At 41.0% G+C, this 24,782-nt stretch overlaps 1 protein-coding gene across 1 annotated transcript in view; it reads left to right on the forward strand.

Annotated features, from left to right (window-relative positions):
- Positions 1-24,782, forward strand: part of FRMPD4 (FERM and PDZ domain containing 4) — a 243,355-nt gene that overhangs the window by 147,473 nt on the left and 71,100 nt on the right. Inside the window, exons 3-4 of the mRNA XM_063305095.1 lie at positions 11,865-12,025; positions 12,725-12,827. Of these exons, the coding sequence (XP_063161165.1) occupies positions 11,865-12,025; positions 12,725-12,827 (264 nt within the window). The remainder of the gene's footprint in view (positions 1-11,864; positions 12,026-12,724; positions 12,828-24,782) is intronic.

The raw sequence follows: 24,782 nt of genomic DNA on the forward strand, positions 1-24,782 counted from the left end.
CTTTGTGGGATCAGGATGCTTCAAAAGCGGCTGGGATGCAAAGAGCTGCTTAAATTCTTGGAAGGCTGCTTGCTCCCTCTCCCCCCAAATGAATTTTGATCCTTTCTTCAAAAGCTGTGTGCGAGGGGTTTAGCCCTGTCACTAAATTTATTTATGAATCTCCTGTAAAAATTGCAGAATCCTAGACATTTTTGTACCTGTTTCAGATTTCGGGGGGGTTGCCAAGAGAGAATTGCCTGGACCTTAGAAGGATCCATGGATATGCCTTCTGTTGATATTTTATAGCCCAGGAAACGTAATTCAGTTAAATCGAAGGCATACTTCTCTAGCTTGGCGAACAGCTTGTTCTCTCTCAGTCTTTATAAGACATGACGTACATGGGTTACATGAGTTGTAGCATCCTCAGAGAATATTAATAGGTCATCTAGATAAATGACCAGACACTTATCTAGTAAATCAGAGAAAATTTGATTCATAAATTGGGAAAATATGGCTCCTGCATTAGACAAGCCAAAGGGCAAAACAAGGTACTCAAATTTACCAAATCTGGTATCGAAGGCAGTTAGATATTCATGCCCCTCTTTCATCTGGATCAGATTGTACGCATTCCTGAGGTCCAACCTAGTAAAAATGCGTGCTTTCTGTAAGCGATCCAGCAGATCAGATATTAGGGGGAGTGGGTAATTTTCCTTGACTGTGACTTTATTGAGGGAACTGAAATCATGCACCACTCTCATGGGTGCCTCCTGGTTTGCCGGTGCCAATGGGTCAGGCTTCTTTGGTACGAAGAAGGTAGGAGCAGACGCTGGGGAAGTAGATGGTCAGATGAAACCTTTTTGGAGATTAGCATTCAAGTAATCCTTTAAGGTGGTTAGTTCCTTGGGGGACATGGGATATTGTTTCCTTGCTGGAATCTTGGCTCCTGGTATCAACTCAATGGTGCAATCACAGTCCCTATTGGGGGGGGGGGGTAGTGCTGTGGCCTCTTGTTCGCTGAAAACGTCTGCAAAATCTGCATACTTGGCTGGCAACTGGACCCCCCCTGCTTCCGTGACTGCGTTGGTTGCTGGAGAGAGGAGAGTGGCTTGAATCTTGTGGTGCTGGCATTCCTTAGCTGGGAAGGAGATTGCTCCCATAGTCCATTTCAACAATGGGTTGTGGATCTTCAGCCAAGGTGTGCCCAGGACTATAGGCACATTAAGTGATGCAGTAACATAAAGCTGGATCCACTCAGTGTGGTCTCCCGTTGTTAGTTGCAAAGGTTCTGTGAACCTTCTAATCGGCCCTGCCTTGAGGGGCTGGCCATCAATGGTCTCCACTTCTATGGGGCATGGCAATTCTATGGTCGGGATGTTGAAGTCTTGTACGGTCTGCTCATCAATAAAATTGGTTGAAGCTGCGGAATCCACAAGGACCTCTACCTTGACCTGGGGTTTTAGGTATACATGCATTATGACTGGTAAGTAGTAAAAGGGTTGCCTGGAATCCTCGGAATGAGCCCTTCTTAATTGATTGATGGTCTCCCTGCTGAGCTCTGTGGAGAGAGACCGATGGAGTTTCCCTGGTTGGAAGTCGAGGTGGAGGTGGCTCTTGGTTCTGCTGCTTGCCCTGGGGCTCTTACGGAATTTGCTTGGCTTCTTGCTGGGCAAGCTCTAACCATGTGCTCCTGGACTTCGCAGTAGAAACAGAGAGCTCTCTCTCTCCTTCTCTGTCTCTCAGCCTCGGAAATAAGCCTCCTGCTCGCCCCGATCTGCATCGGCTCCTCTGGTCCTGAGTAAAGAGATGCTGCGGAGAGAGCTGGAAATCCTGGAAGCGCTCTGAGGCCCCTGTTTCTCCCCGGCTGCATCTGTCTGAGCTCTTCTAGTTGATATAAACCTTCTAGGGTAGCTGGTGTTCCCTGGCGCACTAACTCATTTTTAATTTCTTCATCCAGCCCCTGTTTGAATTGGTCTTTCTAGGCACTCTCATTCCAGTCCAGATCTCCTGCTAACAGCTTGAAATCAGCAATGTAAATTCCCACCCTCTTGTTGCCTTGCTTGAGCTTCCGAATTTCCCGGCTGGCAGTGACCTCTCTGATCGGGTCATCAAAGTGTGCTCGGAACCCTGCCAGAAAATTCTGGTAGTCATTGAGAATTGGGTCGTTGTTCTCCACCATGGGAATAGCCCATTTGGCTGCTGGGCCCTTTAGCAGACTTAAAATGAAGGTGACTCTGGTTCTGTCTGTGGGAAACTCTGCCGGTCTGCTGTCGAAAAACATTGTGCACTGTGTGAGAAAGGTTCTCAACTGTCCTGCTTCTCCTCCAAACTTCTCTGGTAGACTGCCCTGGGATCTCAAGACTACTGGCGGAGCTGCTGCTGCTGCTGCTGGCACCAGTTGTGGATTAATCAGAGCTGGTTGTTGTAACTGCTGTAGTATGGCTGTTTGTAATGTGTTGATCTGGAGATCTGCTTGTTGTTGATGTTGTTGCAATGCTGCTGCCAGTTGTTGGATGGCTTGCCGAATTTCCTGGTTTTCTGAAGACATTTTTCCAAATGTCTGTTCCTTTTTTTTTTTTGTTCCTCCCTCTTTCAATGGGACTAGTTGAGTTTGTTAGGATTGCTGTCCTAACAGTCAGGAACCATGCTGAGACAAGCAATAGGTCTCTAGTGTTTTATTACTGTTACATTAGACAGAAAATCCTAACAAACTGAAGAAGCGTGGGAAAAACCCAGACAGATAAACTGCAAAAGTTAAGGTGGGTCTGATCTGTGTCTCTTTGAATGGCTGCTTAACTCCTCAGTACTACGCATGCGTTTTCCCCCCTGGATAGGGGCCCCCTCCTGCTCACCATCAGTATTCATGACAGTGACCTCACTCAAGTCCTTCTCCAATGTACAGCTTCCAAACCATGAATTCCCCATCCTGCAATTGTGTCCTACATAGAGTTGTAATTGAAATTACTCTACCCCATTGCAAATCAGGTTGATTGTCAAAATGTACAGACTTCCAGCTGTTTGCAATGAACAAATCAAACAAAAGCAATTGAAATAGCTCAACACAATGAATGCTTCAAGTGGTGTCCCCAAAGTCAACTGAAAATGTAACTTATCATGACTTCTCCAGTCTCAAAATTATTCAACCCCCTGAATAGAAGCCATCACAACAGCACACATACAGTATGCAAAACAGGTGTTGTCTCAAGCATACCTGATGCAACTAATCAAGGGCTTCATTAGGTGAAGCTTGAGCTGGAACACATGAAATACCTTAACTGGCTAGGGGTTTGTTGAGTGTCACGTTTGACTGCATGTTAGAAATACAGTATGGCTAAGTCAAAAGAATGGTTCAAAACGGTAAGAGAAGAGATCATCGCCCTTCACAAACAAGGAACAGGATACAAAAAGATAGCGAAGGCACTGTTGGAAGCATAGTTTGCAAGTTCACAGTTAAAGGAACAGTGGTTACACTACCTGGAAGGGGCAGAAAAAGGAAGCTGTCAATGGCTGCAACCAGATTTCTGAGAAGGCAGGGGGAGAGAAACCTCGAGTGACTGCAAAAGATCTGCAGCAAGACTTGGTGACAACAGGCACTGAGGTTTCAGTGAGCACAGTAAGGTGCGTAATAAACACAGAAGGTTCTCATGCCAGAACTCCAAGACGGACACCACTTCTGACCGAAGAGCACAAGAAAAGTCTGCTCCAATATGCTCAAAATCATATCGATAAGCCACAGAAGTTTTGGGATTCTGTTCTGTGGAGCAACGAAACAAAGCTGGAACTTTTCGGCCTGATGGATCAGCGGTATGTCTGGAGGAGGAAGAATGAAGCATACGCTGAAAAGAACACTCTGCCTACAGTTAAGCATGGTGGTGGCTCTGTGATGCCCTGGGGCTGCTTTGCATCCTCTGGCACTGGAAACCTGCAGTGTATGGATGGCAAGATGAATTCACTGAAGTATCAGGAAATCCTAGGAGAAAACGTCATGTTGTCTGTAAGGAAGCTGAAGCTTGGGTGTCATTGGACCTTCCAGCAAGACAATGATCCCAAGCATACCTCAAATTCCACTAAGGCTTGAATGCAGAAGAAGTCCTGGAAGATTTTACAGTGGCCATCACAGTTACCTGACTTGAACCCCATAGAAAATCTCTGGTGGGATTTGAAGAAGGCGGTTGCAGCACGCAAACCCAAGAATATTACTGAACTGGAGGCCATTGCTCATGAGGAATGGGCTAAGATTCCTCAGGAACACTGCCAGAAGCTGGTGTCTGGCTATGCATCTTGTTTGCAGCAGGTCATAACAGCAAAAGGGTGCTCTACTAAGTACTGAAGATGTTTTGCCATGAAGGGGTTGAATAATTTTGAGACGTGATAAGTTTCATTTTCAGCTGACTTTGGGGACACCACTTGAAGCATTCGTTGTGTTGAGCTATTTCAATTGCTTTTGTTTGATTTGTTCATTGCAAACAGCTGAAAATCTGTACATTTTGACAATCAACCTGATTTGCAATGGGGTTGAATAATTTCAATTGCAACTGTATTTTTTCCCTTTTCCCCTTGCATTTTCCCTGGTTAAGGACATCTTAAGCCTAGTCTTCTAATCTTTCCAGATAATACTGCAATCTTGTTCTGTCATCCTAAGCATTGCACAGACACAAATTTGATAAGCAGCTCATCAATTCCATTATGCAGGTCATTAATAAAAACGTTGACTAAAAGTGTCCCCACGGCAGATCCCTGCAGAACTGCTGGTTACTGCTCTCCAACTCGGTACACAGCCATTAATGCTGACTCTCTGAGTGTACTTAACCAGCCAGGTGTGGACTCACCTTAATGTGGTACCATCTGAGCCATATTGTTTAACAATTTGTAAATGAGAATGTGGAACCTTATCAAAAGCTTTACCAAAAATGAGATAAATTGTATCTACAGCATTCCCTAAAGTAGTGTCCTTATCAAAGAAAGATATGAGATTTTTCTCACATGACTTATTTTTGAGAAAGCAGGCTAGACTCTTAGAAATCCCAGCAGTGTCTTCAAGATGCTTACAAATGGCCTGCTTTATTATCTGGTCTAACGTTTTTCCAGGTATCAATGTTAGGCTTATGATCGAAAATTCCTGGGATCCTCTATTTTTTTCCATTCTAGAAGAGGGAGACTATATTTGAACTTCTTCAGTCCTTCTTCAGTGTTCATTCTATTGAAACATTTCCTCCCCACTATTTGAAAGGTTTTGGGTCTGTTATTCACAGTAATCCCTCTACTACATATAAACTTGCTGTGTTTTCTGTGGTAGCATGTAAAATCCACTAGGAATTGACCACCACTAACAGCCAGTAAGAGATGGTAGAACAGTAAATCAGAGGGAGACTATGCCTGTTATTTATGTTCATGTCTGTGTGCCCTTATCTAAGTTATCTATGTTTTAATTTTTATTAAATTATTCATTAAATTCAGTCTTTGGTATATCATGGCTGATACGAATCTTAATCTTATTATTATTCCTGCAGGTAGTTTTCAGACTTATAATGTCCATTGTTTTGTGTTAGTGATGCTACCTTTTAACTGTATTCTATATATTACAGCTTAGATAGGTTCTATCCAGTACTACTTTTTAAAATTATCTTACACTCCTATTAATATTTATTTTTATATTTATTCTTAACTTATTATTAATCAGTAAGCGTTAGGTGGTGTATACATTTAATAAATAAATAAATAAATATATTTAATATTTTATGTTGCATCATCTTCTATATTTTCTTAGTATTAATTTTTAATACTATTAGACATCTGTGTTAGTAGTTCTAATTGTTAATTATACAAGTTTCTATTGACTTGTGCTGGTTTATGACCAAAATTAATCATTTTTATTTATTATATGGTTGTATGATAATTAGTTTTTGTTTTTCAACTAAATAACAGTCCCTTCCTGGGTCATGCCACAGGCAAGAAGCACTGATTTCACAGATGGTAAGAACATAAAAAGTGCCTATAAAATATAAAACAGTAGTTCATGACTGTTCCATCAAAGAAATTGGTTCTATCGATAGAAGCATAATGCAAAATTTGCTTACCCTTTGATAGTCTGTTCCTTTTCTGCACAATAGAGGAATACTGGCATATCTTGCTAAAGTTGCTTGAGTCCAATTTTATTTAACCCTCAAACTCCCAGGCCTCTGTTAGAGGACCTGAGATTGTGGAAGACACATACTACCCATAGGGGTGAGAAGGGTTTTTTTTTTTCCCCCCAATGTTATGAATGGAATATGTGGAATGGCACAAAAAGTGAAAGCTTTATTGCTAGGCCATTCATTATGGATTTTCAGTTGGTAGCAATCTAAACCTCTAAATTGGAATCTTATTTTTCATGTTCCTGTAATCATGAGTATTGTATAGATTAGTGAGTAAACGTGTCAAAGATTGCAGTCACTTCTTTGTATTGCCACAAAACTTTGGATCACATTGATTCTTTGCATCTAGTGCCATGTAAATCCAAGCTGGATTTCCATGTAAATCCAAGCTGGATTTCAGAAGAATATCAGTTATTCCTTTGTCCTAGAAATTAACTGTGTCTAACCTTTTATATGCATATTTTTTCTTCCTTAATATTTTTGTGCTTGTTAACTTTTCTGATGGATCAACTGGGACCTTGGGAAGGAAAAATGCACAACAGCATTTGAAAGCATGCAAGGCTTAGTATTTAGATCTAGACTGTATTATAGCAAAAATATTACTATAATTTTTCTTAAAATCTGTTAGTGAAGGAATTAACAAGAAGGGTTCATTCCAGATATTTTTAGTCCTTTTAAAATTATTTCTACATTTTATTTTTTATTTAATGGTGAAATTTAAAAAAAATTATAACATCAACAGGAAAAGAAAGGTAGGTAGTGATTATGCAGTGAAACAAAATAAAAACTAGATATATTACAGCAATTAAAATAAGCTAAACATTATTTTAAAAAACCCAATTAACAGGAAAAAAGAGAAAAAAGATAAATATAGTAATTAAGATGATATAAAATTCATTCAAATTTATTATTACATCCAGACCAAATAATAATAATAATAATAATAATAATAATAATAATAATCTTAATGACATAGAAATATACTGCTTCATTTTCTATTTTCAGAATATAAAGACTTTTGAAAAATAGGTAACAAACTCATATCCTGGAGCCATTCCTTTAAATCAGGAATAGTTTATTTCCAATTATGTGAAATTATACTATTTACCATGCTCAACAGAGCTAAACCTTTTTATGAGGTGATAAATTTCATGTTTTAGAAATATACTTCAACATTGCATGAAAACCCTTAAATATAATATGTATTCCCAAAATTGCATTGACATAGACGGTGATTTGAAACCAAAATAAGTTTACAGCTGGAGAAGAACAGATCATATGAGTTAAAGAGCTTTCAAATTTCTTACAAATCAAAATCTGATGTCCATCCCTTTTTAAACATTTTTGAAGAGCCCACCATATATTTTCCCCTTTGCCCATTTTGCCCTAGTTATACAGTATCTGGTTAACTGTATTTCACAGTTTCAAAGGGTTTACTGATGCATGTTTATGAGATTGAAAAGGCTTTCTTAGTTTAGTTCACTTTTATAGCACAAGTTTGTTGATAATATGACAGATAAAATGCACACACACACAATAATGTGGAAGAAGCAAATCATTGTAGTACATGGGATCAAGTACAGACAATATAGTTAATGTATAGTTACAGCTGAAGGATGTTTGAGAAAAAATTGTTTGCAGAACTTCTATTAATACTGTTCAGCATTCCCAATTATACTTTATTTTGTATAATTGTCAAAGTAAAATGAATATTTGAACTTTGAACTTTATTAAAATGAATTCATTTGCAGAGCATTTAGTACAAACATTCCCTCATCTGATAATCTTTATTTAGATTAAACAGATAATAAGTATGAGAAAGAGCAACTCAGACAATTTAATTAGTTTTATTTACAGTTAGATAAAACCAACTGCCGCCCCTGCCCCCCTAGAACAGTTGTACAATTAATCAAGGTTATACACTAAAAGAATATATAGCTACACATATTCTTTTCGAGACTAAACTGTTAAATGTCAGTTTCTTAGTTCATAGGTAATTTGAGCTTTCTGGTGGATCTCCAAATTCTATTCAATTCATGTTTGGGAAATGAATTAGGATTATAACCCGGATAGCTCTCTTCTCTCTTTCTCTCTCTGTGAATTAAAATTACAGTCTTTAATTCTATTGTTGTTATCGTGCCCCTCACTCCCCCCAGTATTATCAGCTATAAGCACTATTTATTTGCTTGTACTTGTAGATTTGTTTCTATTTCCCTCTCTCTTGGTATGTGGATTTATACATGTAATGTTTGTGTATGATAATCTTTATTTTTTTAATTACATTCCTGCCATATGCTCATCCAGATGGCTCCTACTTATATGGCACTATAAAATAACGTTACTTTAGAGGATTTAATCAGTGATGGAGAACTTATGGACAAATAGAATTCATATTTAGTTGTAAAATAAGGCATACTTAGACACACACACACTTATACACACCTTTGTGGGAAAATGGTTCTAATTAGTTGATGTGACTAAATCCCACAGCCCAGCTCTCACCTGTTAATATTGCTTTCCCTTGCCTGGTGCTCTCCACCCATGGACTGTTTGTTTGACTGATTTGTATCCTGTCTTTTGTTCAGGAGCTCAAGACAGTATACATAACTGCCTTCTCTCCTTTTTATTCACAACCCTGTGTGGTAGGTTGGGTTAAGAGTGAGTAACGAAGTCACCTAGTGAGTTTCTCTAGCTGAGAGCAGAGATAAACTTAAGTCTTCCAGTGCCAATCCATTGCCTTAACCAACACTTTATGGGGACCAATGTGTAGCACATCTAGAGAATACTAGTGTGGGTAAAGCACTATTTGAATGTTTATAGTAAGAAATAACTGCAGAACCAAGCATAGGATCAGAAGGCATAGGATCCTGGGTCTTGTCAATATCTAGCTTATTTATTGCTTGCTTAGCAGACCAGAATTCCAGATATTGCCTAAATTTATGTTATATTTTAACAGTTTCATTTTGAAATGTAACATATTTGCAATAGGATACTGAGGTGGTAACTTTTACATATTAATTTTGCTTACTCTATTTTACTGCTTTTATTAATCTCTGTCTCTGTAATCCACCCAGAATTTTTACTGTATGTTAACAAAGGAAAAATAGACAAGCAATAAAATGTACTCAGTTTCTTGGTGAAAATGCAGAAAAATGCAGAATTCATGTACCTAAAATTTTAGAAATAAATCTCATTTTGAACTATTTGAACTTAAAGAGTGTAGTTCATTTACTTTAAAAAAATCACTTAAATATATTGATTGACGTCTGTTTTCCTTTGTATCAAATATGTTTTTCCTTTCAAGATCAAAGATTGTAAAATATACTTATTTGACTGCTGGCTGCCATTTTATCACTGTACAGCTTAATCTTTAGTGCAGTAAACAGACAATAAATGGACTCCTCAAGTACTTTATTTTATCATCCTGATTGTAATCATTTTCCAGGAAGTTTTTAGTTGACTTTGAAAAGAATATTAATATTATTTAAACAGTAAGAATATACTTTTATCATTAAAACTAGTCTTCAGCATACTTAGTAGGATATAAAATTGATTAAATTCAGTGACAGTTACTTTTGAGCAAATATTCATATACAGTTGCAAATCCACTAAGACACATACTTATTTCATTGTAATTGGTGCAAAAGAACTTCATAATGGATTATACTCAAAATTCTATAGGTTTTTAAAAGAATTAACCAGTGTCTGTGAGAGGGATAATAGTTTAGATACAGTGGGCATGTATTCTGTCCTTTTGAATTAAGTTTTGCAACATTCAGCATAGGTATATATGTATGAATGTGAGTGAATAATTTTACCATCAGTAGTTTTCATTATACCATATTACATTTCACTGATAATTGATAAACTTTGTTCAGCTAAATTACCTCTTGGTTCCCAAACTTTAAGGATTACAGGGCAGTTATATAAAAAGAGAGGCACAATCTATGGATGCCTCATTGCCTCATTCTTTTTACAAGTATCCCAGGGTCTATTTACAGGGCTATTTAAGGAATTCAGGGGCCAACACCAAGTTTGGAAACTCTCCCCTCAAGACTAGAATGCAAACTGAGATATTAAAACTACAGTATGTATTAGAATGGAAGACCCACAGGATCTGAACTAAAATTAAAGTTGTATCTTTAAAGACTATATTGAATATAAAAGTCATCATGCTGTAAAATCCTACTATTGATCTGTTTGGACCAATATACCTGTTAGCTAACACAGTCATGTTAGCCTATGGGTGGACAGGTGCCCTGAATATCCCCTCAGCATGATTTACTGAATAGCTGCATTATTGAATGGGTAGACCAGGTTGCTCAAAATCTCCATCACCTCAATATGCTGATCAGCTTATTGGTGTCTATGGGGGGAGATAAAAGATTAAAGGAATTTGCACCCCTTTTGTACATGAGTCATAATGTACCCATGTATATAAGTCTAGCACCTGACACAAAATAGCAATGAACCATGCACAAGTGTATCATCAGGCTGACAGAGATGGTGCACAGCTTCTCCAGCAGAGGGCAAACTTTGTCGGCTTGGACAGTGAGAGCACCAGGCACATCTATGGCTTCTTCTGCTATCCATCAATTCTTTTAGCCAACCCAGATTCCCCTCAAGCATCACCATTAAATCTTAGGACAGTCATGAAAATTTCTGGGGGCCCTGGCCCATCCACCTACTTCATAGGGCTGTTGCAGAAAGAAAGTAGCCAGCCTGGGGCAGAAACTAGAACCAGATACATGGCACTGGAAAGGGGAGAGACCAGTGCTGTGCCATCCAGGAGCAGCTGCTGGGTGGTGGGCAAGGAGCAGCCCTGGTGAGAGAGCTCTTCAGAGAACAGAGCAGCTCCTTCCCTGAGTTGAAATCCTAGTGGGTTGGACCTGGCTGCCAGATACTGTGCCAAGAGTGCATCTTTGGCCAGGAAGGGAGGGCATCCCACTCTTTTCCTCTCCCAGCCAAGTTCACCAGGATTTGCTGAGAGACATTTCTACTATTGCTTCCTGCCATGGCTTCCCTTTCTAGAACTGGTCGCTTTCTCATGCGCTAACAGCTGTGGGGCAGAGGGGATGGCCACACTGTCCTTCCTACTCCAGCCAGAGCGGGTGGAAGAAACCTTCTGGAGCAAAGTATACAGGTGATAAGTGGCAGATAAAATGAGAAAGGCTGGACTAGTGGACTAACAATGGGGGGTGCATGAATGGTAAATCTCTCAGCCACCATTGTGCCATGAATTCTGCTAGTGATCTAGTGATCCCTACTGCTTGCACAGGCTGAAGCTGATTGGCCAGGCAAAGCAGGAGCAAGTGTAACCTCTCTCATATTTGATCCCTAGGTAGTCAAAATTTAAGTTTGACAACTCTGGCTTATGAAATGAAATTTAATATTGCTTTTACCAACACTTACTAATCCAGTCACATGATATGTGTCAAGTGGAAGTGTCTACCTACCTTTAATTGCAGAATAACTATAACACCAACAGTACAACATCTTGGGAGCACATTGAATGGGCCTTTCTATATAACATACATACCAGACTGTAGGATGAACTTAATTCATTAATATGAGTATCATGCTGGTGTAGTAAAAATACCTATAGTATTTTATAAAGAGTTTCTAGTGCTTTATATAGAACTGGCCTTATATTTCTCCTTTCTTGAAGGTAATTATTTCAAAACATAACAAAATATTTATGTTGATGTTTGTAGCCTATCTAGATGTAAAATTGCCTATCTTCTTTTCCCTTAGTCACATGATACAGACTGCTCCTTTTGATGATCCTCGAATAGACAGTTGCCAAACCACACCTCCAGCACCTCGGAAAGTAGAAATGAGAAGAGACCCAGTTTTGGGATTTGGTTTTGTGGCTGGCAGTGAAAAACCTGTTGTTGTGCGCTCAGTAACACCAGGTATGACTCCTATGGTATAGTTTCAGCTAACAAGAAAATTAATCTAACCATTATATTGGTTCCTACTTTATGATGGCTCTTCTGCCAATAGGATTCCATAAGTTAATGTGTTCCAGCCTTGTATTCTCCAGGTGTTGGGACTAGATTTACTAGAAGCCTATGGCAATAGTGTCTGGAAACTCTATCCAAATACATTTGGAAGACACTAGACTGGAGAAGGTTGCCACACATTATTCTATGCTGTTTTGTTGCAGAAGGAGACAACACTATAAGGCAGCCTCTGTACTCAAAATCCTTTGGTTTGAGCCACACCTGTAGCTTAGTAAGCTGTAGTATTAACAGTGAAGAAGAATACAAACGAACTACTTCTCCCAGAACCTTCCCACATGGTTCTGGAGTTTGCTTAGTTTCTTCTTGCATTGTTGTACTATTGAGGGCCTCTGTAGCCACTCATTAGCACATCCAATGAGTGCTGCTCAAGACTAAAGAGCAAAACCACAACTAAAGCCACAGCCATTGTTGGTTCCATTTTATTTTTAATTTGATTTTATAAACATGCACAGAGATGCATTACAAGTGCATGTTTCTGTACAGGAAAATGTTTCTTAGTACCTCCAATGTTACAGTATGTAATGACTAAGTCATATCTTCATAACAAATCATTATACAATGAAGTATAATCTGTGCTTGTATTTCCAGGTGGTCCTTCAGAGGGAAGACTTATACCAGGAGACCAAATCATAATGATTAATGATGAGCCAGTTAACACTGCCCCAAGGGAGAGAGTCATTGACCTTGTCAGGTAGTGGCTGCCTTCTTATTATTTTATTTAAAGTCATTGCTTTTTCTACATTAAAGCAATGGTTCCAGTGTTTACAAAATCATCACTGAATCTAGTATAAAATTGGATGGCCAATTATTACACTGTGGTGTTATTTAGGGCTGGTTGAAAAGAAATATGCTTACGTTTATGACTGACAGCAATGCTTAGGCAAGATAAAATGCAAAAAATGTTTTTGTAACTACAGTGAACAGAAGCAAGAATATTGTTATCCACAGTTTAAATATGTGTTTCTTCTTTTCCCTATAACTAGTGTGGCAAGGAGGAATTTTCTATAGGTTAATGAATGATTGAATGATTGATTCAAGTGAATGATTCTGGCAAAACTGAAAGATGTCAGCTTGAACATTTCTCATTTCCTAGTGAGAAATCTGACAGGTGAAACTGAGAGCCGGTTATAGGGGTTCCTGTATCAGGATTATCTTTGAAAAGACTATAAGAATAAGTGCAATTAAGAATAAATAGAAGGAGTGTATATCCTTGTAGAGAAGAGAATATGGCTATAAGGAAAGGAATATGTGTTTTATAGTGCATGGGATTTGTACTTTATTCCCTTATGACTTCTTCACTTTCACTTGCATCCATTAATAACTAGAAACATGCAGTTTATTGAATGAAAATAAATAAAATATTGTCAGGAGTCATAATTCTTTCCTGTACCAGGTTCTTCTTTTGCTACAGTAAAATGCAGTATATGCTATTTTATATCCTGATTTTTGATACGGTGATTCAGGATATGATAGTAGTTTGTTCAAGAAACTCCATTTTCTTACTCATTAATTAGCTGTAAGTTTTCAAGATTGATTCTTCTCATATTTCTCTGGTAGCAATTTAGTCAGGCAATTGTAAGTGGATCCTGTAAGTGATGCCAAATTCTCAGGAGAACACTCCAGTGTTAGTTTCTCAATAATTAAAACAAATCCAATACAACTGCCAAAGCATGATAAAAATAATTCACTGTGCCATCACAGCAAAGTATTGATTATCTACAGCAAATTAACTCTTATCTGTCTTCCTGACTGTCTGTTTCTCTCACTTGGTCTGGTTTACTTGCTTGCACTTAGAAATCATGTTTATTTTACCATGCATAAAATCTATCATTTTCTAAAGTTTTTGTGTTTCAGTTTTAAAATTTCAGGATTTGGGTTTCCTGTACAAAATCATTAAACTAACAGTGAAGGAAAATATATTAGTTCTTCTCTAATTCTTCATCCCATAAATATCCATTCATAGTAACTTTTAAAATAAAAAAGTAAAATAAATATAAACATTAATATCTGTTCACTGACCACTCATATGCAGAATGTTGCGAAGGAGAGAAGAATAAAGCTTTCCTCACCACCCCACCTCCTCAGTGGTCTGATTTTTCCAGATTTATCTTCATGGGTAGAAATCTGAGAGGACTACATTTAGAGTAGTGGAGAGCTCTGGGGAAAATAACTTGCCAGGAGCCCTGCCAATAAAAATTCACTGTTAAATTACATATTTTTGGTATGTACTGATGATATTATATAGCACTACAATGTCAGCCAGTTACGTATCTGTTTTGCCCACAAATATTAACTGTTCTGAAAAATAAAATATTATATTAAACTTTGCAAAGAGAGTAAACAAGTAACATTAGGTTAGCAAATAAGCACCATATGCAGTCTATAAAAACTAAATGTTGGCTACACAGCCTCAAGGGATGAGCTTACCTAAAGCAAGAAGGGAGATGACACATTCACACCACAGGAAGGCAAAGCAAGTGGAAACTAAAATGCTAAAGACAATTTTGTCTCTGAGTGTGATACCTATTTTATTTATTGATCATGTGCCATTAAATCAATGTTGACTCTTAGTAACCACATCCTCTTGGTGACTACATCCTTAGCAACCACATATATTGTCATCGCTGAGGAGACAAGAGTGATGTAAGAGTGCCAAATTCATAGTGACAATGTTTTTCTGAGTGTTGTGACCAAGAAACTTATGTCAGCTACCTTAGAACAGGTGGAAAGGAAGCTACTAAAACTAGATCTATTCAAAAATAGGTCTTTTCCTGGGCTCACAGGAAGGTTTAAATGCAATAAGAGCTTCTGCTATCATCTGGCCGGGTTATACAAATAGCACCAACAGTGGAGATAACTCTCCTGGGGCATGCAGGTACAAGGGATCCCAGGATCAGCCTTGTTTCACTGATTCCTTTTGCCAGTCTTAAAAAAAAAAGGCTGCCACAAGGAACATAGCAGAGAAGTGGAGAGAGGAAGTATGGAATTGTGAGGGAGGAGCCACCACCATCACTGCTGCTATAGCATTTCCTCTTTCTCTTCTGCTGCTCCCAAGTCAGCTGTCACCTTAGTCAACAGCAGCAGTAGCAGCACTACCACCCTATTCTCCTCAGCTGGAAAGGATGCTTTGAGGTGACTGAGGAAATGAGAGGGAACCCTCATGCTGTGGTGGCAATGGGAAGAGGCAATCATGGGACTCTCCTCCTTTTCTTTTTTGTCCTCACCTGTTGTCATCTGCCACACCCTGGTAGAGGAGTATGTAGCCCCTGACCCCTCACTGAAGGGGTCACACTTTCACATCCCTGGAAAGCCCTACCTGAGAGGTTGCCTTGGGGTTCAGAGAGCTCTACATATGACCCTGAGTAATAGGAAGATTCTTCAGCAAAGGATCGTTACCTTGTCATGGTGCTGGAGCTTGAGCACCTCAATGATGCCATGAGCTAAACCGTGAAGGGCCACCCAAGATGGGAAGGTCATGACAGAGAGGTCAGACTAACTGTGATCCCTGGGGAAGGTAATGGCAACCCACCCCAGTATTCTTGCCATGAAAACTAAATGGATCAGTACAACCAGAGATATGTCAGTATACCATCGGAAGATGAGACCCCCAGGTCGGAAGATGGTCAAAATGCTACTGGGGAGGAACAGAGGATGAGTTCAACTAGCCCCAGACGTGATGACGCAGCTAGCTCAAAGCCAAAAGGACGGCTAGCAGCCGACGGTGCTGGTGGTGAACGGCGAATCCGATGTTCTAAGGATCAACACACGATTGGAACCTGGAATGTAAGATCTATGAGCCAGGGCAAATTGGATGTGGTTATTGGTGAGTTGTCAAGATTAAAGATAGACATTTTGGGCGTCAGTGAACTGAAATGGACTGGAATGGGCCACTTCACATCAAATGACCACCAGATCTACTACTGTGGACAAGAGGACCACAGAAGAAATGGAGTAGCCTTCATAATTAATCGTAAAGTGGCTAAAGCAGTGCTTGGATACAATCCAAAAAACGACAGAATGATCTCAATTTGAATTCAGGGCAAGCCATCTAACATCACAGTGATCCAAATATATGCCCCAACCACAAATGCTGAAGAAGCTGAAGTAGAGCAGTTCTATGAGGATCTGCAGCACCTACTGGACAACACGCCTAAAAGAGATGTTATTTTCATCACAGGAGACTGGAATGCTAAGGTGGGCAGTCAAATGACACCTCGAATTACAGGTAAGTATGGCCTGGGAGAACAAAATGAAGCAGGGCATAGGCTGATAGAATTTTGCCAAGACAACTCCCTCTGCATAACAAACACTCTCTTCCAACAACCTAAGAGATGGCTTTATACATGGACTTCACCAGATGGACAACACTGAAATCAGACTGACTACATCCTTTGCAGCCAAAGGTGGCGGATATCTGTACAGTCAGTAAAAACAAGACCTGGAGCTGACTTCAGATCACGAACTTCTTCTTGCACAATTTAGGATCAGACTAAAGAGATTAGGGAAGACCCACAGATCAGCTAGTGAGCTCACTAATATTCCTAAGGAATATGCAGTGGAGGTAAAGAATCGATTTAAGGGACTGGACTTAGTAGATAGGGTCCCGGAAGAACTATGGACAGAAGTTCGCAGCATTGTTCAGGAGGCGGCAACAAAATACGTCCCAAAGAAAGAGAAAACCAAGAAGGCAAAATGGCTGTCTGCTGAGACACTAGAAGTAGTCCAAGAAAGAAGGAAAGCAAAAGGCAGGAGTGATAGGGGGAGATATGCCCAATTAAATGCAAAATTCCAGAGGTTAGCCAGAAGAGATAAGGAATTATTTTTAAACAAGCAATGCGCGGAAGTGGAAGAAGACAATAGAATAGGAAGGACAAGAGACCTCTTCCAGAAAATTAGAAGCATTGGAGGTAAATTCCAGGCAAAAATGGGCATGATCAGAAACAAAGATGGCAAGGACCTAACAGAAGAAGAAGAGATCAAGAAAAGGTGGCAAGAATATACAGAAGACCTGTATAGGAAGGATAACAATATCGGGGATAGCTTTGACGGTGTGGTCAGTGAGCTAGAGCCAGACATCCTGAAGAGTGAGGTTGAGTGGGCCTTAAGAAGCATTGCTAATAACAAGGCAGCAGGAGACAACGACATCCCAGCTGAACTGTTCAAAATCTTGCAAGATGATGCTGTCAAGGTAATGAATGCTATATGCCAGCAAATTTGGAAAACACAAGAATGGCCATCAGATTGGAAAAAATCCACTTATATCCCCATGCCAAAAAAGGGGAACACTAAAGAATGTTCAAACTATCGAACAGTGGCACTCATTTCACATGCCAGTAAGGTAATGCTCAAGATCCTGCAAGGTAGACTTCAGCAGTTCATGGAGCGAGAATTGCCAGATGTACAAGCTGGGTTTAGAAAAGGCAGAGGAACTAGGGACCAAATTGCCAATATCCGATGGATAATGGAAAAAGCCAGGCAGTTTCAGAAAAACATCTATTTCTGTTTTATTGACTATTCTAAAGCCTTTGACTGTGTGGACCATAACAAATTGTGGCAAGTTCTTAGTGGTATGGGGATACCAAATCATCTTGTCTGCCTCCTGAAGAACCTGTATAGCGACCAAGTAGCAACAGTAAGAACAGACCACGGAACAACGGACTGGTTTAAGATTGGGAAAGGAGTACGGCAGGGCTGTATACTCTCACCCTACCTATTCAACTTGTATGCAGAACACATCATATGAGATGCTGGGCTTGAGGAATCCAAGGCTGGAGTTAAAATCTCTGGAAGAAACATTAACAATCTCATATATGCAGATGACACCACTTTGATGGCTGAAAGTGAAGAGGAACTGAGGAGCCTTATGATGAAGGTGAAAGAAGAAAGTGCAAAAGCTGGCTTGCCGCTAAACCTCAAAAAAACCAAGATTATGGCAACCAGCTTGACTGATAACTGGCAAATAGAGGGAGAAAATGTAGAAGCAGTGAAAGACTTTGTATTTCTAGGTGCAAAGATTACTGCAGATGCTGACTGCAGTCAGGAAATCAGAATACGCTTAATCCTTGGGAGAAGAGCAATGACAAATCTCGATCAAATAGTTAAGAGCAGAGACATCACACTGACAACAAAGGTCCGCATAGTTAAAGCAATGGTGTTCCCCATAGTAACATATGGCTGCGAGAGCTGGACCATAAGGAAGGCTGAGAGAAGGAAGATCGATGCTTTTGAACTGTGGTGTTGGAGGAAAATTCTGAGAGTGCCTTGGACTGCAAGAAGATCAAACCAGTCCATCCTCCAGGAAATGAGGCCAGACTGCTCACTTGAGGGAATGATATTAAAGGCAAAACTGAAATACTTTGGCCACATAATGAGAAGACAGGACAGCCTGGAGAAGATGCAGATGCTAGGGAGAGTGGAAGGCAAAAGGAAGAGGGGCCGACCAAGGGCAAGATGGATGGATGAAATTCTAGAGGTGACAGACTTGTCCCTGGGGGAGCTGGGGGTGTTGACGACCGACAGGAAGCTCTGGCGTGGGCTGGTCCATGAAGTCACAAAGAGTAAACGAATAAACAACAATAGGAAGATTATTCACTATTGTATTTCTGGACAGTAAATACTCACAGCCCCTGATTATTTTACAACCCCCTGACTGTTCGTCAACTTTTGCAACTGATATAATTATAATTGCAGTCTTTGTTTGCAGCCCGCATATTTGCAGACACACAGTATAGCCACCTGTGCTTTCCAGATTAAATGTGAATATCACATTCCACTGTATTCAAGGATAAATCATATGCCTGCAACCTTGCAAGGGCAGCGGCGAAAGTGTTTTTGCCCTAACTGCTTCCCTTTACCCCCCAATTGGTAGAAAAGAGATAGAAAAAAGTGGGGCAAAGGAGTGCTAAGTCAGATGTCCGTACCCTGCTCTGTGTAACTGGGGCAGATTTGAACTTAAATATATGAATTTGTAATTATCATGCTTATTTTTAATTTGGAACATGCTGAAAACTCTGGTAAAACAAAAACAAAAAAAAATGAGGTGGTGATCCTGTGTCTGTACTTCTCCACCTCTTCTGTGGTCCAAAAATTTCATGCATATGAAGAACTCCCTTCCACACAAAGACACATATATCAGGTTCTGCATAAAACAGAATTTAAGGTAAAGCTGGCTAATAATAAGAGGCAGGAGAGTGACTTATCAATTTCTGCCACTCCAGTGGTTTCTTCATAGCTAACTGTCTTTAAACAACCAAAATGATGCCTGTATACATGGACAGTACCAGATGGAGTATATAGAAATCAAATTGACTATACTATTGCTAAATGGAGGTGGAGGATCTCAATTATAGCATCAAAGTTGTGGCCAGGTGCTGTTTGTGGAACAGATCATGAGCTGCTCATGTGCAATCTCCAAGTTAAGCTAAAGAAGAAGAAGAAAGCCAGTTTCCATGATATGATTTTGAACATATACCCACCATTTTCAAGGAGAAAACCATGAATCACTCTGAAGTCCTGAACCTAATGATAAAGAACCAGAGGAATGAACTTTAAGAAGTTGTTAAGGATGAATGTGAGAAGTGACTGCCAAAAATGAAGAAGAGAAGAAAGCAAACTGGCTGTCAAACTGGATTGCCAAGAAGAGAAGAGGAGCCAAAGCCAAGAAAGACAAAAATCTCATAAAGGAATTTAATAAAGAGTTTCAGAGAGCTGTTAGAAGAGACAAGAAGCAGTATTACAACAACATCTGTAAAGACTTTGAACATGGAAACAAACATGGAAAAACAAGGAAAGTCTTTCAGAAGATCTCTGAACTCAGAAGGAATTCCAGCCTCGAACTGGTATGCTAAAGGATGCCAATGGACAATAGTAACCAATTCAAAGGAGATCAAAGAAGATGGAAGGAGTGTGCTGAAACACTATACAGTAGAGGTGAAAACATCCAAGATACCTTAGAACCTATTCCCTACTTACAAGAACATCTAGTACTAGAAGATGAAGTTGGATCAGGACTTCATTATCAAGTTGGAAAGCTACAGGAACTGATGTAATACCCACTGAAATATAGCAAGCAACAGAAGTATCAGTCAAGGTTCTAACCAAGCTGTGCCAGCAAATGTGGAGAATGACACAATGGTCAACTGATTGGGAGAGGTCAGTCTACATACCAATACCAAAAAAAAGGAGACTTAACAGAGTGTGCAAACTATTGTATAATAACCTTAATTTCACATGCTAGCAAAATATTGCTTAGGATCATCCAATGCAGATTAGAGCTCTACATGGAAAAAAAGATGCCAGATGTTCAAGCTGGCTTTAGGAAAGGCCAAGGAACATGAGACATTATTGTCAACGCACACTGGATAATTGAGAAAGCAAAAGAATACCAAAAAATAGTCACGATGTGCTTCATCATTTATAGAAAAGCCTTTGATTGTGTCAATCATGTCAAGCTTTGGAATGTGCTCAGAAAAATGGGAATCCCAGAATATCTCATCATCCTCATGAAAACCTTATATATAGGTCAGGAAGCCACAGTATAGACAGAACATGGTGAAACAGACTGACTCCAGGTTGGCACTCTCCTGCCTCTTATTATTAGCCAGCTTTATCTTAAATTCTGTTTTATGCAGAACCTGATATATGTGTCTTTGTGTGGAAGGGAGTTCTGGGCAAGGCTGCATGCCCTCCCCTTATTTATTCAATGCATATGCTGAATATATATTAGGGAAAGCTGTATTGGAAGAAGATGAGCATGGTTTTAAAACTGGAGGAAGAAACATCAATAATTTGCACTATGCTGATGACGCTGTGCTTATAGTCAAAAATGCAAAGGCTCTGCAAGCCCTAGTACTAAAAGTCAAAGAGCACAGTGAAAAAATGTGTCAGGTCTAGCCCAAGAATGACAGGGAAGCAATCCAGCCAAATTTCAGTTCATTATTTGCTTACACCATGTAGACAGAATCTTGCCAAACTAAACCTATACTACTCTAATCTATAGGATATAACCTGGGCGACTCTGGGGCGTTGCTATTCTGAATCTCTGTAATGATTGCCCTAGCCCAAATACTCAGACTCACAAGAGGCTGCTGTGTGAAATCTGATTTATTAAGGAACTAAAGGCAAATACAGAGAAAGCTGAGAATGAGCAAAAGCGCGCCAAATACAAACTTAAAACTCCTCCAGTGCACACGTATCCCGCCCCCGTTACATCAGCCCCGCCCGGTCCAGGTGCTAGCAAACGTCAGACGTGCTAGTCTGGGAAAGCAACCTTGAACATAACAGATAATAGGGAAACATTCCAAAGCGAAGCCAAGAGATAAGCAGTACCATCCTCCCATGAGAGATGAAACACGCAACCCATTAATGACATGAGAAACGTTACGATGGCTCGGAGGCATTGAAACGGCGAACATGACATACCGCCCCCCCAAAAGAAAATCAGGGCCCCGGTTTCGTGGGATAAGCAGAGTGAAAACGGGCAACGAGGATAGGAGAAGCCACATCTGGTGCTGCGACCCATTCTGGGTGAGGAAAATGCTTCCAACGAACCAAATACTGCAACGTATTGCGAAGGCGTCTGGAATCTAAAATTTCCTTAACTTCAAAGTGTTGTTGCCCATCAATCATGATGGGGGTTGGAGGTGGGGGTTGGTCATGCCAGCGGTCAGAACGAATAGTCGGTTTGAGCAAACTGCAATGAAAAACAGGGTGTAAGCGTTTTAGATAATGTGGCAAATCAAGTTTAAAAGTCACAGGGTTAATTTGAGCGAGAATAGGGAAGGGACCCACAAACTTAGGTGCCAATTTCTTAGAAGGCTGTGATGACTTGATAAACTTAGTGGATAGGTAAACCAAGTCACCAACTTGAAAGTCCGGCTGAGGGGCACGTTTTCTGTCAGCAAATTGTTTGTAATCCAATTGGGCATCAGCTAGAGCTTTTTGAATCACTGGCCATGAGTCTGACAGTTGCGTGGCCCAATCTCCCGGTGAGGTAGATCCAGTAGAGGGTGAGGTAGATCCGGCAGGGGGTTGGGGCAAATCCGGGATGGGTACGAAGTCTCTGCCTTGAGCCACGCGAAATGGGGTTTGGCCCGTGCTTTGGTGGACCGCATTGTTGTAAGCAACTTCAGCGAAGGGGAGAAGGTCCACCCAATTGTCCTGTTGATAATTCACAAAAGTTCGAAGGTATTGCTCCAGAGTAGAATTTAAAACCTCCGTGGCCCCATCCGTCTGGGGGTGCCAAGCCGTGGACAGAGCTTGCTTCGTTCCCAACAATTTGAGGAACGCCTGCCAAAATTGTGAGGTAAATTGTGTGCCCCTGTCCGAAATTAAGCGGGAGGGGCATCCGTGTAGCCTGTACACGTGTATCAGAAACAGGCGGGCCAATTGACGTGCCGACGGAATGGACACGCAAGGGATGAAGTGGGCTTGTTTTGAGAAATAGTCTTTGACCACCCAAATGACCGTTTTGCGTTGACTGGGTGGTAATTCAACAATAAAGTCCATGGAGATTTCATCCCAGGGGCAAGAAGGGGCAGCCACCGGCTGCAGCAGTCCTTGGGGCTTCCCCACCTTGCGCTTAGACATCGCACAAACAGTGCAGGAGGCAACATAGTCTTTGACATCCTTACGTAATGTGGGCCACCAGAACTGCCTCCTAACAAGGTGCAAGGTTTTTACAAACCCGAAGTGACCTGCCAGTTTGTCATCGTGTGAACGTAGTAACACCTCTTTTCTGAGGCTTTCAGGGACGTAGAGGCGGTCGGATTTCCAAGCGAAGCCACGGTCAAAAGTAACATTGTTTTTATTTGCAAGCAACCAAGTATCTGTTTTCAGTTCTTTTAGAAACTTTTGTTGCAACTGGGAAGGAATTGACAAAGCGCTCGGCTGGGCGGCGTCCACCGCGGGTGGCTGCTGCGCGCGCGTTTGGCTACGCGTCACAGCCTGCATACCCAATTGGGGCGCTGTCCACAGGGTGCTAACCACTTCTGGCGCTGCCCCCGAATCCTGCGGTTGCCTTGACAACGCATCAGCCAGGAAATTCTTTTTCCCCGGAATAAACTTTAAATGAAAATTGAACCGATTAAAAAATTGAGCCCAACGGACTTGTTTCGGGCTCAGTTTTCGAGGGGTGCTAAGAGCCTCCAAATTTTTATGGTCAGTCCACACCTCAAAGGGGTGATTTGCCCCTTCTAACAGATGCCGCCAAGCTTCCAACGCGGCTTTTACTGCGAATGCCTCCTTTTCCCATACATGCCACCGTCGCTCAGTCTCGGAGAACTTGCGGGACAAGTAGGCACATGGCTTGAGGCATCCTGTCCCGTCTTGTTGCATCAACAATGCCCCAATGGAATAATCGGAGGCATCCGCCTGTACCACAAAAGGTTTGGAGGGATCAGGATGTTGCAAAATGGGCTCTTTGATGAAAGCTGCTTTCAGGCGCTCAAACGCCGTTTGACAAGCAGGCATCCAGCGCAGCAGCGCCCCTGGATTCTTTACTCTCCGAGTATCTCCCACACCCTTAGTTTGGAGCAGTTCCGTCAGTGGCAAGGCAATTTCAGCGAACCCCCTTATGAATAATCTGTAGTAGTTGCTGAACCCCAGGAAACTTTGAAGTTGCCTGCGGGTGCGGGGGCTTTCCCAGTCCATAATAGCCTGCACCTTGGCAGGGTCCATTTCTATGCCTTTATCTGAGATTCTATACCCCAAATAGTCAATTTGTCTCTGGTGAAATGCACATTTAGATAGTTTGGCATACAATTCTGCTGATCTGAGTTTACTCAGCACTTTTTTTACCAGAGACACATGCTCTTCCATGGTTTCAGTATAAATCAATACATCATCCAAATACACCAATACCCCTTTAAACAGATGTTCATGCAGTACTTCATTGATCAGTTGCATAAATACCCCAGGGGCCCCAGCCAAACCAAAAGGTAACACCTTATACTGGAACGCTCCCAACGGGCAATTGAAAGCAGTTTTCCACTCATCGCCCTCCTTGATTCGTACACGATAGTAGGCTTCTCTTAAATCAAGTTTAGAGAAGATCTTTCCCTTAGCCAGATGTGACAGCATGTCCTTGATCAATGGCAAGGGATATTTATTGGAAATTGAGACGGCATTTAATCCCCGGAAATCGGTACAAAGTCTCAATGTCCCATCCTTTTTTGGGCGAAAGAGAACCGGCGCCCCCACTGGTGAATTCGCCGGCTCGATGAATCCGCGCGCCAAATTTTTGTCCACAAAGTCTCGTAACAGAGTCAGTTCCTTTTGTGTCATGGAATAAATCTTTGGCTTGGGCAATTGGGTGTTGGGCACCAGTTCAATGGCACAGTCCGTCTTTCTATGGGGGGGTAGCTGGTCGGCTTCCTTTTCGCCAAACACATCCGCAAACGTCCTGTACTCTGCCGGCAAGCCTTCCAGAGGAGGGGCCGGGACATGCGGAGTCGCAGCTGCCGCAACCCCCACCATCTCCTCTGGGGCACCCTTCCCCTCAGTCGCTTGGTAGAACCCATCCCTAAACGTGATAGTCCGGTAAACCCAGTTTATTTGGGGATTTTGCTGAACCAACCAAGGCACCCCCAACACCACCAAGGGACCCCCTACTGGGGCCACGACAAAAGACAAACCTTCCTGGTGGCTG

The sequence above is a fragment of the Candoia aspera genome, chromosome 5, assembly GCF_035149785.1.
Source record: "Candoia aspera isolate rCanAsp1 chromosome 5, rCanAsp1.hap2, whole genome shotgun sequence".
Classification (NCBI taxonomy): domain Eukaryota; kingdom Metazoa; phylum Chordata; class Lepidosauria; order Squamata; family Boidae; genus Candoia; species Candoia aspera.